The sequence below is a fragment of the Onychostoma macrolepis genome, chromosome 07 (genome assembly GCF_012432095.1).
Source record: "Onychostoma macrolepis isolate SWU-2019 chromosome 07, ASM1243209v1, whole genome shotgun sequence".
Classification (NCBI taxonomy): domain Eukaryota; kingdom Metazoa; phylum Chordata; class Actinopteri; order Cypriniformes; family Cyprinidae; genus Onychostoma; species Onychostoma macrolepis.
The window spans coordinates 5,772,708-5,790,646 of record NC_081161.1 but is presented as its reverse complement, the minus strand read 5'-3'; the positions used below and the strand labels follow the sequence as shown (position 1 = coordinate 5,790,646).

Below are 17,939 nucleotides of genomic sequence, written 5' to 3'. Positions count from 1 at the left end.
AAAAACGGGAAGAGTGACGATCCAAAGAGTGTATCTGAGCGTGGTGTCGAGGAGCTCTCAGGATCGAGTGATTTTGACTGATGGAAAGACGAGGACGCAACCATTTTTCTGCAGATTTATTGAATTAATCCAGTGACTCCCATCTGTGGCTATTTAAACCTATAAAACCTAAATCATATCTTAAAAATTAGTTTCTCAAAGTGTGATTTTTACTCTATTTGTGTTTATATTAGTGTACTACCATGTACTAACATTGACAAATTCACTTTTAATGGGTATATACAACTTAAAATTTACGGTTGAAAAATATTGCTGACTCATCCTGCACTGCATAGATTGTTTTTCAATCAGATGCTCTCTAGAGCGAGAATGTCACTCCCCTAACACCACCTGCAACCAATTAACAGGCAGCAAATCATGCTTCATTGCTGTGAGGTAACTATAGCCTGTTGGCTCTAAAAAAAAAGAGACGAGCATGTTATAATGCACAACTTCATGTTTAATAAAAAATGCATCAAAAATTAGATAGAAAACAGTTTTATTATGCTGCTGATATAATGAGTCTTCAGCTCATGTGAGCGCGCTCAATATTTTTTACAGTGTACGTTTAAAACAGTTAATTTCTTTATGTATTTATTTACCTGTTTGTTTGTAGCTAATATGTAAAAAAAATCATAGTTATGACAAAAAAAGTCAAAATTAGTAATAAGTCTCAAAAATTCAATAAAGTAAAAAAAGTCATAATTGTGACTTTAGATTTGAATTGTCAATTGTGACTTTATCTCATAATTTTGACTTTATGTCATACTTATGACTTAGTATATCATTAATTTGAATTTTAGTTCATAATTATGAAGTTATGCCGACTTGGTATCTCATTTGTTTTTATTTTCTATTCCAAAATTATGATTTAGTACCTCATCTCATTTTGAATTTTTACATCCTAATTGTGACTTAGTTTCAAATCTTATAATATCAACTTTTTATGTCACAATCACTTAGTATCTCATTATTTTTATGTCATAATTATGACTTAGTATGTCATACTTTTGACTTTTTGATTTATAATTTAGTATGATTTAATACATTTTTTTATGATAGAGATAGAGGTATATTTCTACAGCAGTGACAGCACAGACATTAATATTGTAAGATATAAACAAAAAAATCATCTGTTTTGTTGCAAATCTAAACGATTAAATAATTAATTAAAATAATTTTGCTCTTTAATACTGATATGTATTACTAGCAGTTAAGTAAAAAGTGATGATAACTGTTCAATTTCCAATTGCTTAGAGTTGATTTGTGTGGCTGCTAACAGAGAGACACAGATGGCATTGCATTAGGAGCCCTTGGCAAATGGACACAGATGTGTTTCATGGTGAAGCTGAACTTGATCCCGGATGACCCTTTGACAGAGATGACACATGTCACTGTCATGCATTTCACTCAAGGGCTTAGTCGACTTGCAAACCCCATGCAGTAGCTGTCTTTTTCACTGCACAGCGGTGCACAGCTACAAAACCAATCAAAGAAGCCAATTTGGGAATCGTTCAATGTCTTTGTTTTCAGTATTCAGATCTTTTACTTTGTTTTGTTGCATCTAAATCACGTTCTCTCTTCTTGTCCTCCGTGTTCCTGATTTGTGTAGTAGAAGGCAGTTGTCGTAGACTCTGCGTGGGCAAGCATCAGTGTAAACAAACCTGAAACAATGTTCATACCAGCTAAGCTGACTCATGTCTGACACACAAACACCGTCATCTGGTCACAGAGCTTACTGGAAAAATTAGCTTACATATTAATCGCCTGTCTAGGTTAAGACAGAGTTTTGTTTCTGTGACAAGTATGTCTAAAAATGGAATTAAAGTGCTGTGTAAGAGGAGACTGAACGTCAGATTCATCATTCATGATTGAATCACTTTTTATTTAGGTAGTCAAAGCATGTTGTAATGCAGGACAGTGAAGACAGGAGGCTTGGGGATGGGCTTTTTTTTTTTAGTTTGGCTAGTAAGCAACAACCCTCCCACCACAGGCAATCAGCAGTCATATTTTAGTATTATTTATTTCCTTTTAATTATTTACTTATTGTGAATGAGCTTTTTTATATTTTCAATTTTGTTTTGTAATATTTCTATTTAGCATTAATTTATTTTTATTTTAGTACTTCAGCTTAAAATTATTTTGCTACGTTTAGTTAGTTGCAGATGCTACATTCATCTATTATTGTATTTTTTATTTTTTTTTAACTACCAATATAAATATTTATTTTTTTATTTCCAGCAGCTCACATTTTCTAAAAAATTTAATTATTTTTATTTTCTTAAAGATATCCATAAACCAGCCAGTGAAAAAGATTTAATGTGCTGCTTGAGTAAATGATGTAAATAATGGCTTCTTGTGGAGGTTTTAATGCACAAGAACTTGTTCATTTAATTTGTGTTATAACCTTCACCAACATATTTTCGTGATGATTTTGGTGCTTTCAAATGATTTTTTTTGTGGTTATTGATGTTGTCCAACCTTGGCCAGCAGTTGATCTCGTAGGAGTGAGATGTTTTTCCAAAAATGTTATTAAAATGCAATATCTTACTGCACACTTACCTCTGAAAATGACTTTTGGTTTTATCTGACATCACCACACACATCCTAGTGTAAGAAAAATATTTTTTACTAATTTTAAATCTAGGTATGACCAAGTTGTTTTTACAAGGTGTCTTTTAGGTCATACAAGACTTACACATGGATATTTATTAAAGGGTGAGGAACCACCGTCATGCCTTACTTGCCAAACAAAAATGACTGTGAAGCATATTTTATTAGATTGCACTGTTTTTAATGTAAATAGACAACGGTTTTATTCAGAGGTGTGTTTAACTGATTTATTGAAAAATGTATGACCTGAATGTATTTTATCATTTTTGTCTAGTGTAGATTTGAAATGTCTTTTATAACTTTTTGTTAATTGTATACCTTGTGTAATTTATTCTGAGATCGCCCATGAAAATAGCCTTGATGCTGGCATGGCGTAAATAAATAAACCTCACCACACCATAATATTTAAACTTTTCCAGATGCTACTGTTATGTTTTAACCAGTGTATAATGTCGAGTCCCACCCTATATTTGTTTTTCTCACTGAATAGCATTTTTCTCTCTAAATACATCATGCTACAAAAGTAAATTAAAATACACATGCCATTTCATGTTGCTTTTAAAACCTTTTGTCATAAAATTTTTGAGTACTCATAATTTAGATCTTTTATTTTGCTGCTTTAACCACCATATAGCTGACAGTCAGAAGATCCAGTTACGCTCTTGACTTTGATGCTCTGTATAAATAATGCTGGACCTCTGTGGATCTTTTAACACCTTCCCTTGTTAGTGATTCTGCTGCAGTCTGGATTTTGTATGCTGTGCTTCTGCTGCACTTCTGGTCTCTGTTTTTGCCTTTAGTTACGTCTGTACCTCATGTCAACCTGACAGCTGTAAACAAATCCAGTGCTGGAGTAATGTGCATTTTCAGCAGACAGTTTTTGATCTCATTTGCTCTTCTTTTATCTCAAAATGCTTATTTTCTTGTGTTCTCCATGTAACGTTATCAGTTGTCATATTACATTCCATAAGGATGCATTCATGAATATCCCAGCTTGTCCCTCCATTAAAGGAATAGTTCAACCAAAAAGGAAAATTCTGCGACTGAATCATGTGAATCGTTCAGGAAGACTTGAACTATTCCTTTAACACCCTCTTTTCTGTCATTCTGTTCCAGGTTGATGTTTCTTTGTGTCATTGGTTGCCTTTTTTTATTGTTTATTTCTTTTTTATGTGACCTCTTTGTTTTGCAGATGAGGGCAGAAGTGCAGTTGATGCAGCGGGTGGTGCTCAGATAGTTGCCGAGCACATTAAGTCTCTGGCCGAAAGCACTGACCCGGCCACCGGGAAGCTCTTGACTGTCTTTTGTGGCATGCTGATGAACTATAGCAATGATAATGGTAATGACCGATCCCCCAAACCAGGCGACATTTTTGAATGGTCCCTTATTGGTATAGTCTGAGATGTTCTCTAAATTATTCACGTGTTAATCAATACTTCATAGATAAGGCAACTTTTTATCTCATTCTCTTTAATACAAACGTGCTTTGATTTGAGGCTGACTTCAGTATTTCCTCACAGTTGAACATTAACGGTAATATCTGTAGGGGACCACTCTAAGAAAGCCTATGTGTTGTTTAACAACTTCTGTGTATTCTGAATCTAATGTCTTTCACCGATTTGACATAAGTTTGCTAAATGGCTACAATCTGCTCCTTTTGTGTGGTGATTAGCTTCCATGTCCTTTGCAGCTGGTGGTATTAATGTTTAGTAATGTTATGAATTCAGCTGTCTTGCTTTTTTTTTTTAAATGACCATCCATAATAAATTTAGTTACATTTTGTTACGTGCAGTAGCAAAAAATAAATAAATTAAGTTAAATATTAATTTGAAAATTATATAAGCTGAATTTTTTCAATTGTTTATTTAAAATGATTTAATTTAAATGTTTTTAATTTAAAACCCATTTTAAAATATATATTTTGATTTTATTTTCAAAAGTAGCTGTGTATTTGACAAAAAAAAAAAAAAACATTAAAAAAATGACACTGTGCACTTTTTTTGATCAGCCATTCACTGACTTGATGTAATTTTACTGGTGATTGGCTTAAAAAATAAATCCCTTTAAACAAAGAATCGAACATGCAGGTTGACTACTTCCAGAGCTGAATGCTCCAGCTGAGCAACTGCCATTGAGATTAAGGGAAATGATAACATATAGCTTTCCACCAATTATCTCTTGTTTGGACTGCTTAAACAAACAGAGCAATGTTTTGATTGGCTGTTCATATTAAACTAGGATTTTACCATTTAATAAATGTCACTCTTCACATTTAAAAGAATAGTTCACCCGGTATACATATTTGGGACACATCCTATAGTTTTCAGTGTCCGTATCATGCATGCCCAGGAGGTTACATAAGGCTCTGGCCTTGTGCGATTCAGCAGTGCAGTGCATTGTTTAATATTTAAGGGAATGCAGGCAGTGTATTTACATCTTTGTGACTTGTTGTCCTTGAATAATTGATGGACAGGCCAAGCCCTGCTTCCCTCATCCCGGTTTGCCGGCAAGGCTTGAAATGGTAATAGCTTTTTTCGATCTATTACACCTCGCTTCCAGAGGCTAGTGCAAATCAACAAATTTAGGTCAGGCGTTTTTGTTTTCGGTTTCCTGATGAAAATAAATGGTGAGATATGATTTTAATATAAGAGAACAGCCAGCGGGCTGCTTATTATTGCTGAATATCATCCTCACGCTGTTTTGAACCAGTCTTTTTCTTTCCCTCATCTCTCTTTCTCTCAAATGTTGTGTCATGTAACAGATTGCTTTTCCTTGCAAAGTGTATCTGTTTTAACCTAAAGCCTGTCATCATGTTTACTAAGCCACCATGATAAATGACTCATCTTATCACATAAGCTTATCACTTGGGAGGTTTTATGTACATCTTTCACTGTACTTGCCTGGTAAGATCTTTTTTTTTTTTTTGCTTTTTTAATATCTCAGCAACCAAAATACTTACTGAACCGTAATGTCTCTCATTGCTGATTCATTCCCTTGTGAAGAAGCAGCACACTTTATCATACTTTTAAAAAAAGTAATTATTACAGAAATAATTTTCTTTAAAAGGATATATGTACGTGTAAACGGAATGTAATGTTAATTGCAATAAAATTAAAGTGTATTATAGTTTAAATTTATATTAAAGGGTTACTCCACCCCAAAATGAAAATTTTGTCATTAATCACTTACCCCCATTTCGTTCCAAACCCGTAAAAGCTTCGTTCGTCTTCGGAACACAATTTAAGATATTTTGGTAGAAAACCGGGAGGTTTGTGACTGTCCCATTGACTGCCAAGTAAATTACACTGTCAAGGCCCAGAAAAGTATGAAAAACGTTGTCAAAATAGTCCATTTGCCATCAGTGGTTCAACCTGAACTTTATGAAGCGACGAGAATACTTTTTGTACGCAAAGAAAATAAAAATAACGACTTTATTCAACAATTCGTCTTCTCTATGTCAGCGTAGTGCCATTTTGCAAAAAGTATTCTCGTCGCTTCATAACGTTACGGTTGAACCACTGATGGCAGATGGACTATTTTGGCGATGTCTTTCATACTTTTCTGGGCCTTGACAGTGTTAATTGTTTGGCAGTCAGTCACAAACCTTCCGGTTTTCATTCAAAATATCTTAAATTGTGTTCCGAAGACGGAACGAAGCTTTTACGGGTTTGGAACGACATGGAGGTAAGTGATTAATGACAAAATTTTCATTTCGGGGTGGAGTAACCCTTTAAATGCAATTAGCTGAACTTTAGAGTGCTTAAGGCCTTATTGATTTCATGAACACGGCATATTTATGTACTTGTTGAACGTTTTTGCTTCATATCTGTTAGTATATCATCTATTTTAGCATGCCTGAGAGGCTATATTGACCACTCTGCATCCAGGGAGGGAATTATCCTTTTAATTGCATGTTTTTGTGTTATTTATATTGTAAAGAGTAAAGTCACTAACTATTCAGTTATTTGGTATAATCTAGTTTTGCGATGGCTGATTTTTGCTGTTTGTAAACTGTCAGTGTTATAACTTTCTGCTCTACTGAAAAAGTGAAGTACTTAAAGCATTTAAATCTTACATGAGCTTTAGATGAGATGCAAATACTTCAGTTCTTTTAGGAAACGTGACTCATTCTCCATCAGTGAGATCTGCAGGTCCCCGGTTGACATTTCCTTGACGTGATTTGGGCTTCGATTACTGGCAGGAGTTCCTCAATGATTTCTGGCTAATATCCAGTTCTGCCAAGGCTTGTTATGTTGTGTTTTCTCATTTGATGCATTTAGCCAATAGCTGTTGCTCAAATGTTCTTCTTGCTCACACCAGCAATGCTTCTGTGGTCGATAAAACAAATAACAAGCAATTAGGTAGTAGGGAAGAAACATTTTGGACTGTCATCTGTTTATTAAATGTGATGAAGGGACTTCTGTTGCATAAATGTTTTAAAGGTTATGTGCTACAATTCTTTGTACCAAACTCTGCTTCCATGGTCTATCATACTCAATAACATTTTCTCCTTTTTTAACTGTGGATGTTTTCCTCTGCCTGGGCCGTTTTCTTTAACACAGCTCTCTGCTGTCTCAGCTGCCGTCTCTTCTTTGCTTCATTGAATTTACTGATCAACATCTGCTTCCTGACAAATTGATGGCACCAGATGTGTACCGGTGCCGCCCACATCTTGGTGTCTCATCGAGACATTTCTAGACAAACTGAAACATCTTTTCACTGGGTATTTAAGAGCTTACTTGTGCAGCATTGCAAAATATGACTGTTAGTAAACATAAACAAGACATAAAATGATACAGTTAGTGAGCTTTAAGATTAAAATAAGTTGTGGTTGACTAGCAGGGTGGCCAATGGGTGATATAAAGCCAATGTTTAATTAAGTAGTTGTCAGTTGTAGTGGTCGACTGATATTGGTTTTTTGACAGCCGATGATGATATCTTGGAAAGCAGGGTAGCTGATGGCCGATATAAAGCCGATATAATTTTATTTATTTTAATTAATATTTAAGAAATTTAAATAATTTGAAAATGGATTAAAAAATATAAATGTGTAAAATAAACAATTATACTTTAGATGACAAAGTATTTTTCACAAATAAATATTTAATAAAAATATAATTAAAAAGGAAGTAAACACTAACTAGCAATCATATTTTTTTTCAAATAAAGCCAAGGTAACACTCATTTTACATACAGCACACAGTGAAAATAACATGAATATGACAGTGGGCAAAAGCATAAAGCGCAGCATAATTTGAAATCACAAGTTTAAAGTTTGTGGATCACACGTCTCCAGTGAAGCTGAAATCTCCTGTCCACATTTAATTCACATGGACCGTCCGTCACACAGAGAACACGCAATCATGCAGTATACAAATGCACACTTCACAAGATCTCAACTAGATTCGACTAAGTCTGCAAGGTTTGTGAAATTAATTGTTCATTAGTCATTCAAAGATTTGTTTAAATGATATAAATGCGCATTTGCTGAATGCTGAAGGCAAACGAGAAAGTATTATAATGTTTGCCTTTCTATTACTAATAATATAAAAGCAATCGTTATAATACTTTTTTTGTATACCTTTTAATTCCTTTGTTTAACAGTCCTATCTGATTATTAGACAGACTTCTATCCGTATTAGACAGAACTGTTAATGACAACAGTAAACAAGAGGGAGAATTTGAGCATTGTGTGCTCAGAATAAAAGTCAAAATAAAAGTCCCGTCTCGAACGGCCAAACAGAAAAACTTATCGGCCGATGCCGATATTTGAAAAATGACAGATATATCGGCCTTGGCTATTATATCGGTTGACCTTTAGTGAATTGATATAGATTTTTTTATGGCCTATACCGATATCTTAGAGAACAGAGTGGCCGATGGGCGATATAAAGCCAATATTAAAATAAGAAATTGTCAACCGATATGTATTTATTTTTTTATATTTTTTTATAGCTGATAACAATATCTTGTAGAGCAGGGTAATCAATGAGTGATATAAAGCCGATATTAAAATAAGTAGTTGTCAACCAATATTGATTGCTTTATGCCTGATACCAATATCTTAAGCGAGCAGGGTGACCAATGACCGAAATAAAGCCAATGTTAGAATAAGTAGTTGTCAAGCAATATTGATTTTTTAAAATTTTATTTAAATTTTTTTTATGGCTGATACCGATATCTTGCAGAGCAGGGCGACCAGTGAGTGATATAAAGCCAATGTTAAAATAACTAGATGTCAGCCGATATTGTTTTTTTTTACTCCGTAATCTGGTAAGTTGTGCACACTGGGAATTGTATTTTCTCAAATGAAGTCCGGGTAAAACTGATTTTACATGCAGTACACAGTGACACTTGACATAGAGTGGCAAATTGTATATAGCACAGCATACAGTCATTTGAAGTCTTGGAAAGATTACTCTCACATGTGCGCTCAGATGCTGCCATTTTTAACGCTGTCAAAAAGCTGCTTTTAACACTTATTGGCCAAACCAAAAATTTCTAAGCCGATGCCAGTAATTTAATAAATTGGTCTCGTTAATATATTAGTCAACCGCTAAAAACAAGTCAAAATATCAACCAAACAGAAAACCTTATAAGCTGATGCTAATCATTTAAAAAGGCCAAATATTGGCCAGTATATCGGCCCTGGTAATGGATGTGTTGACCACTAAAATGTCTGCCAGAATTACCAACAAGATATTCTCTATAAAATATATTAAAATCTCATTGCTTAGTTTAATTCTCAGGTAGATTTCTATTCTAAAAACATTAGGATATTTCTACAGGAAAACAAGTGTGGTTGAACCGAGTATTTTCAGTGGTGAAGGACCTGTGTATGTACATGAAATGTGATGGCTAAGCAGTCCTTTGTTCCACAGTGGTCTTGATTTATCTTTCACATTTTCAGGTCAAGACTATATTTTCTTTGCTAGTCTCAGCAAAGCACTTTACAAAAATGAAATCTCAGAGCAGTATATAATGCTGCATTTTATGTACTGTCTGTAATACTTTGAGCTGGTAAATTAGCTCTTTCAGCCTCTAGCCTGTTTTCAAACATTGCAGGATATAAACGATGTTGAAATCACTCATAACAAGTGAATCATTTGTGATTACTTTTAACATAATTTAGTTTTAGAAGATTTGCTGAAGAAATGAAATCATGTACATAAAAAGTCATAATTCAAAAATAATAATCAGTCATCATTAAAAATAAAATAGTAAAAGTAATATATTTTGGAAAACATAAATGTACACATAGATATCAGTAAATTACACCAAAATTAAATTTTTGCATTTTACAATTACACTTTTAGTTCATTAAATATTCTTAATTCTTTAATTTTTATATTTTCAATTTTCATTTTAATTTTAATTATTAATTTTATTTTATTTTATGTGCTTTTGTCGTTTTATTAGTTTATTTTTATTTATATGTAGCTTTAACTCATTTTATTTTTAGTAATTTTAATACTTAAAAATATTTATTTCTATTAATTCCTATTAATTTATTTCTATTAATTCCTAATTTCTGTTAATTTCTAATTTTTGTTGGTGTTTTCATTTTTTATTTTTTTTCAATATTTGGATTTCTTACTATAGCTTTATTTCAGTTACAAAAATTGTGTTTAATAGTTTTAGTTTCACTTGTAGTTATCGATAACAACACTGATACAAACTTATTTTTGATGACAGTGGTGGCAGTTAGCAAGTTACCACATTTTTATTCATTGTGAAAATCATATTATTGTGTGTGTAAATCATAAAAATTGTGTTTGGATAAACTCAATGTATTGCAATGTAATTGCCAGAAGAATGATGAATACATAATACTTAACCATTAATGTAAATGACTAATATATTATCAGAAAAAGATCTACCTGAACCAGAATAAAGAGACTCTCTTATTTTGTCTTTCCTCTCTAGACTCGTTGCAGGCTCAGCTGATCAGCATGGGTGTGATCCCGACACTGGTCAGACTGCTGGGAGTTCATTCTCAAAACACTGCGCTCACCGAGATGTGCCTCATTGCCTTTGGCAACCTGGCAGAGCTTGGTGAGTTACTGATTCGATTCAGTCACACTGCCTACTACATATCCAGATTTTCATATATTATAATACATCAGAACATGTTGGATAATGCGTGCACGTCTCTTTTGCCTGATCCTCAAACAGAGTCCAGCAAGGAGCAGTTCGCCTCTACGAATATTGCGGAGGAGCTGGTTCGACTCTTCAGTAAGCAGGTGGAGCATGAGAAGAAGGAGATGATCTTCGAGGTGTTGGCACCACTCGCTGAGAACGGTGAGAATCGCAGTGATCAACATTAAATAATGACTGACCACTCATGACCACTCAGTCAGTATAGTATCTTTTGGGAAAACACTTACAAAAAGTACATTACTTCTTGTTGAGCATGGTACCAGGTTAATACCATGTTTTTTGTTGTGTCAATAGTGTTATTTATTCTGTGAAAGAACAAGTCCCTTTCTCAGCAGTGCGCAGACTGATCGATGTATGACATCAAAGCACCACGAGAGCTACAGAGAGCAGATGGCTCCACATGCTTTCGAATCACTCTCGCGGTTCTTTGATGTCCGATTGGTCTGCACGTACGCGGTGCTGCTTCAAATCGAACACTGCTCATCTCACACCCGGTCCGTGTTGACGGCACACTTGCGCTCACATCCGGTGTGGAAGTTCTTTATTGTGAGTTAAGCAGACACAAAGTTCGCAGTTTGTAATACCATATTGACTGTTTTTGCTCAAGTTCGCTGACGAAGTTTCAATCAAAGCCACAGCAGAACTGTTTTGTGTCTCCGAGCAACACAGCAGTGTTTTGATACTGAATGAATCCACGTTTTTGAACGAATCAAATGAGTCAATGATTCAGTAACCCATTCATAAAGACAGCAGTCACTTGCCTCGTTTTTAAATGAATCAGCCGTTTGAATGAATGACTAACAGTCATTTACCGCCATATACTGGTGGTTTGGTTTCATATTTAAAAGTATTGCATTTTCCCCAACATTTTTAACTTGTATGTTCAAAAATGTTTAAAATATTAATCTTATAAAATTATTTATGTATTTGAAATTTTGTGATGTAAATGCATTTATGGCACCTCAGCTTCATCAAACAGTCTGTGTAAATACATCTAATGCCACAGATGCATCTTCTGTTTCCTCTGCAGTGAGAAGTTTGTTGATAGTATGCGCACTCTAATGTGAACATTAAAATTTGCAAAAATAAATTACTCCACTGCTCACAAGGAGAAGTATGAACACTGATGACAAGAGAGTTGCACTGTCCAAAAAGTTTGTGGGATAAATGTGCTTTTTTTTACTTGAAGCATATGTTGTCTTTTTTCCTTTATTTTGTTGTCAGAGTGCACCAGAACGCTTCATTTACATGTTCAATTCTCAAAAATTCTTCTTTGTTGTTTTTATTTTCAGTTTTTTTCCTGATATTTAAATAATGCAATTATAGCATGTAAGATGTACATAAAATAGGTAGAATAAAGCAATATATATATATATATATATATATATATATGCATACATACATGCACACACACACACACACACACACACACACACACACATATATATATATATATATATATATATATATATATATAAATAATATACATACATAGTCATGGCCAAAAGTATTGGCACCCTTGGTAAATATGATCAAAGAAGGCTCTGAAAATAAACCTGCATTATTAATCCTTTTGATCTGTTATTTTAAATAGAATCACAAATATCTAACCTTTCATTGAACTCAAACAATTGAAAATGAGGGGAAATCTCATGAAATTTAATGTTTTTCTCAAATACACATTGGACACAATTATTGGTACCCCTAGAAATTCTTATGAGTAAAATATCTCTGAAGTATATTCCCATTCATATTCACAATATTGAGCACTCCAGGGTGATTATGAACATACAATTATCCAGCCATGGCTTCCTGTTTCACAGAAATATAAATGGGAGGAAAAACAAAGCCCAAATTCCCTTAATCATCCATCACAATGAGAAAAAACAAAGAATATATTTCTGATGTGCAGCAAAAGATAATTGAGCTTCACAAATTAGTGAAGTGGCTTTAAGAAAAGAGCGAGAGCAGTGAAAATTCCCATTTCCACCATCAGGGCAATAATTAAGAATTTCCAATCAACATAAAATGTTACGAAACTGCCTGGAAGAGGACGTGCGTCTATATCGTCCTAATGCACGGTGAGAAGGAGAGTTTGAGTGGCTAAAGACTCTCCAAAGACCACAGCTGGAGAAATGCAGAAATTAGTTGAGTCTTGGGGTCAGAAAACCTTAAAAAAAAAAATTGTCAAACAGCACCTACATCACCACATGTTGTTTGGGAGGGTTTCAAGAAAAGTTCTCCTCGCTCATCCAAAAACAAACTCCAGCATATTCAGTTATCAGACACGACTGGAACTTCAAATGGGACTGGCTTCTTGGTCAGATGAAACAAAAAAATGAGCTTTTTAGCAGCAAACACTCAAGATGGGTTTGGTGAACACCGGGATAAAAAGTACCCCATGTGTACAATGAAATATACTGCTGTATTTTTGATGTTGTGGGCCTATATTTCTGCTGGAGGTCCTGGACATCTTGTTTAGACACATGGCATCATGGATTCTATCAAATACCAACAGATAAAAAATCAATAAGTGACTGACTTTGTTAGAAATCTTATAATGGGCCATGTTTGGATATTCCAACTGTACAGTAATCCAAACACAAACCTCAAAAACAACACAAAAATGACCTGACCTGAACCCTGTAGAAAATGAGTGGTGAACTGAAGAGAAGAAGCACCGTAATGGAGCTGGGAATCTAAAGGGTCTGGAGTGATTCTGAATGAAGGAATGGTCTCTGATCTCTTGTCAGGTGTTCTCTAACCTCATCAGGCATTATAGGAGAAAATTTAGAGCTGTTAAACTGGCAAAGATTCTCTATGGGGTTCAGGTCTGGTGAGTTTGCTGGCCAGTCAAGCACACCAACGCCATGGTCATTTAACCAACTTTTGGTGCTTTTGGCAGTGTGGGCAGGTGCCAAATCCTGCTGGAAAATGAAATCAGCGTCTTTAAAAAGCTGGTCAGCAGAAGGAAGCATGAAGTGCTCCAAAATTTCTTGGTAAAAGGGTGCAGTGACTTTGGTTTTCAAAAAACACAATGGACCAACACCAGCAGATGACATTGCACCCCAAATCATCACAGACTGTGGAAACTTAACACTGGACTTCAAGCAACTTGGGCTATGAGCTTCTCCACCCTTCCTCCAGACTCTAGGACCTTGGTTTCCAAATGAAATACAAAACTTGCTCTCATCTGAAAAGAGGACTTTGGACCACTGGGCAACAGTCCAGTTCTTCTTCTCCTTAGCCCAGGTAAGACGCCTCTGACGTTGTCTGTGGTTCAGGAGTGGCTTAACAAGAGGAATACGACAACTGGAGCCAAATTCCTTGACACGTCTGTGTGTGGTGGCTCTTGATGCCTTGACCCCAGCCTCAGTCCATTCCTTGTGAAGTTCATCCAAATTCTTGAATCGATTTTGCTTGACAATCCTCATAAGGCTGCGGTTCTCTCGGTTGGTTGTGCATCTTTTTCTTCCACACTTTTTCCTTCCACTCAACTTTCTGTTAACATGCTTGGATACAGCACTCTGTGAACAGCCAGCTTCTTTGGCAATGAATGTTTGTGGCTTATCTTCCTTGTGAAGGGTGTCAATGATTGTCTTCTGGACAACTGTCAGATCAGCAGTCTTCCCCATGATTGTGTAGCCTAGTGAACCAAACTGAGAGACCATTTTGAAGGCTCAGGAAACCTTTGCAGGTGTTTTGAGTTGATTAGCTGATTGGCATGTCACCATATTCTAATTTGTTGAGATAGTGAATTGGTGGGTTTTTGTTAAATGTGAGCCAAAATCATCACAATTAAAAGAACCAAAGACTTAAACTACTTCATGAAAATACACGAATTTCACAATTTGAGTTGAATTACTGAAATAAATGAAATTTTCCACGACATTCTAATTTATTGAGATGCACCTGTATATACATAAATATTTAATTAATTAACACTTTGAAAACTACAATAGTTTATCCATAAACAAGGCTGTAGGTATTATATTATATATAAATAATATAACATATTGATGGCAAACATCAGACCGGACACACAATTGCTAAGAACTGATAGTATAAAATTTTATGTATTTTTTTATTTATTGTTAGGCTTTGAAAATTATGAAAAAAACTATCGGCCAGTGACGATTAGCTCAAAGTGACCAAAAACTGAACCTGAAAGTATTATGGAGAACCTTATTATTGGAAAGATATATACATATAGTACGACACTATCACTGTATCTTGGTACGTGTTTGTAAGGAGTTTTTTTTATCTTTGAGTTTTAAATTACCACGAGTGTTTTGTTAATTCGCAGTTGATGTGTTTCTGTTCCATTATTTACATAATGCATCAAAACAGCGCAGGTTAAGCTTTCAGTTGTGCTGCTTTTGCTTTCAGCATGAGTTGAGGGTCTGCAGTTGTTGATCAGGCTTGAATATGGATATGGCTGGTGGAGACCCACTGACCCACTGACTGAGTGACTTGGGCGGCAGCATTCAGCAGCTCAAAGACTTTTCCTCCCAGCTTTGAGCGTGTTGTGTTACTTATATAGAAAGTCAAACTCGGCCACCTGTTGTGGTTAGAAACAAGACACTTTATGAAATGAATGCATGCGTTTGCAGCTATGTTTTGGCTCAGAAATCTTGGAACATGAGCCAACAAGATTTTACGCTCATATATGATGCTTAAAAATCATCAATTTTCCAGTTTTTTTTGTTTTTATGTAAGCTGGAACATCAAAACCGGCCAAGCTATAGAGAGCGACATCTCTCACAATGCAAAACTGGCTTATTTGATGGTGAAAATATCTCACAATGAATTTTCCAAGATACTGGCTATTGCCTGCGGTTGAGTCGTGGGAGAAAAAGCTGCAATTACGCAGATGTGTGAGATTTCTCGGCTTCTTCTCTGTTTGGATAATAAGTGTTATCACTGCCATTGCCACCACCATCGTTTCCTCAAAATAGGACTGGGGTCTGTTTACAGCTGCCGTCTGGACTTGCTTATTTGAAGGCAAATCCTTCAGCCGCGGTCAGCTGCTCTTTGTGTCTGCGAGCGCGTCAGAGGATTTGAAGCAGCATTGAAATGTGTGCCTGAAAGAAAGCTGTGTGTGAAAGAGCGCGAGTGTGTGTTTAGATGGTGAAACTTGAATGTTGAAGTGTGTATTGAAGGGAAACAGATATTGTGGTGTTATTTGTACTGTGAATAAAGAAGTGTTTTTGCCAACAAAACACCCTAAACATCTATCCTCTAGATAGATAGGTAGATAGATAGATAGATATATTTGTTTACTGTAATTTTTTATATTTTTAATTCAATTTTAGTACATCAAAATTTATTTATTTTAGTTTAGGTAACAAATTTTTATCTTTATTCAAGAAACGAAAATGTTTTAGTTCTAGTTAACTACAATAACACTGATTCTGCTAATACAAGACTTATTATTTTCTTTAAATGTTCCTTTTTTTAAAGATACAATTATTAGTTTTTAAATGTCTATATAGTTTATATAGTTTACTAAAATTGAAATATATATATTTCAATTTTAGTACATCAAGATAAACTAATTTTTAAATTTTTAATTAATAACTTTCATTTCAAGTACCACATTTTTGTAATGGTTTTCGTTAACTATAATAACCCTGATTATTTTTTAATCTTAATTTTCCCCCAGTATTTGATTCTATTCCATATTCAGATTATTTGACTTGTTTTTAACATAAACGCGCATGAATTTATTCTAATCTAATTTATTCTAATCTAATCTTTTTAACAGCTCTTTTTGCAGTGTACTGTATGAGTGAAAAGTCTAAAAAAGTTGAACTGTAAGAATTCCTGTATGTTTTGATAAAAGCAGCGGGAGAGCGAGAGCAGACGTGGGAGATGGAAAGCCGACAGCATCGAGAGCATGTGTGAAAGTGCCGCTTTGGTTGTTAGCATTCAGCGCAGCGCTGCTATCCCATACTGCCAGTCTCCAAGACAACGGCCTACTTAGAGCCACTACATAGCACTACAGGCGAAGCTCTGCGAGTCACGTGGGCCGCAGGAAGAGCGGTTTTGTGTGTGTGTGAGTGCTATAGAGGGGGAAAGGGTGAGCTGTGCTGTACCTGAACACTGCAGGCGTTTCATAACCAGCCAAATGCGTAGTGAGACGGCCATATGTCTGCAACAGTCTGACCTCAGACATCCATCCGTGCAGGATTTTCCCCTGGGTTTTTGTGTCATTCGCTGACACTGTATGAATCATCAATATTTGGTCAGTTGGATCGTTATCCGGCATTTTTTGGACTCGAATTGCATTTGTTTATATCTTAGAAATTGTGTCATGGTGTAAGGTTTGTTGCATCACTTGTCTGGTTTAGTCTTTTTGGGTCAGAGAATTATGTAATTCAGTCTGTTATGCATTTGAAGGGGAAAACGTGCATTAAAAAGCACCAGATTTATGGTCTGACATATTTGTCAACTGATGTTTTGGGGGGTTTTTTTAGTGGCTGATGCCAATTTCTTGCAAAAAGGGTGGTCAGTATAAGGCTAAATAATGTAAATTAATGATTGCTAAAATCAAACAACCTTTTATCTTATTTGTTTTAAAAAATTTGATTATCCATAGATTATGCATTAGACTAATGCAATGCTGATATATATATATATATATATATATATATATATATATATATATATAATATCAATCAGTGATAGCAAGTAAGATCAGATGTAATTATTTTGTTTTAATTTTATAAAAGGCATAGAAAACAAAAAAAAGATGACAAAAAGATAATCTATAGACAAGACTGTTGTTAGGCTAATGCAAAAAAGTAAAGTTTAAGAGGCAAATAGACACAGGAAGTGCTCGTAATACCAAGTTTATATAAGACTTTAATATAAGACTAATCCAGTGCTGATATATAAATAATATTACTTGATGGCAAGTAAGATCAGATGTGTATGAAACCTGAAAAAAAGTGTATTTTTTTCCTTTTTACTTTAGAAAAACAAAACTGACCAAGGACTGTTGTTAGACTAAGGCATTTCTGATGTATAAATAATATAATTTAATGATTGCGAATAAGATTATTTGTTCACAAAATTGCTAAAATCAAAGAATATTTTATTTTTGTTTTATTTTACAAAAACAT

General features: G+C 34.7%; 1 protein-coding gene across 2 annotated transcripts in view; it reads left to right on the top strand.

The window, feature by feature from the left end:
* The window catches only part of rap1gds1 (RAP1, GTP-GDP dissociation stimulator 1), a 55,541-nt gene that overhangs the window by 22,489 nt on the left and 15,113 nt on the right, over positions 1–17,939 (top strand). Inside the window, exons 5-7 of one of the 2 annotated variants that reach the window (XM_058782456.1) lie at positions 3,845–3,991; positions 10,579–10,707; positions 10,828–10,953. In XM_058782456.1, coding sequence (XP_058638439.1) covers positions 3,845–3,991; positions 10,579–10,707; positions 10,828–10,953 — 402 coding nt within the window. The remainder of the gene's footprint in view (positions 1–3,844; positions 3,992–10,578; positions 10,708–10,827; positions 10,954–17,939) is intronic. The other variant, XM_058782457.1, reaches the window with a different exon arrangement.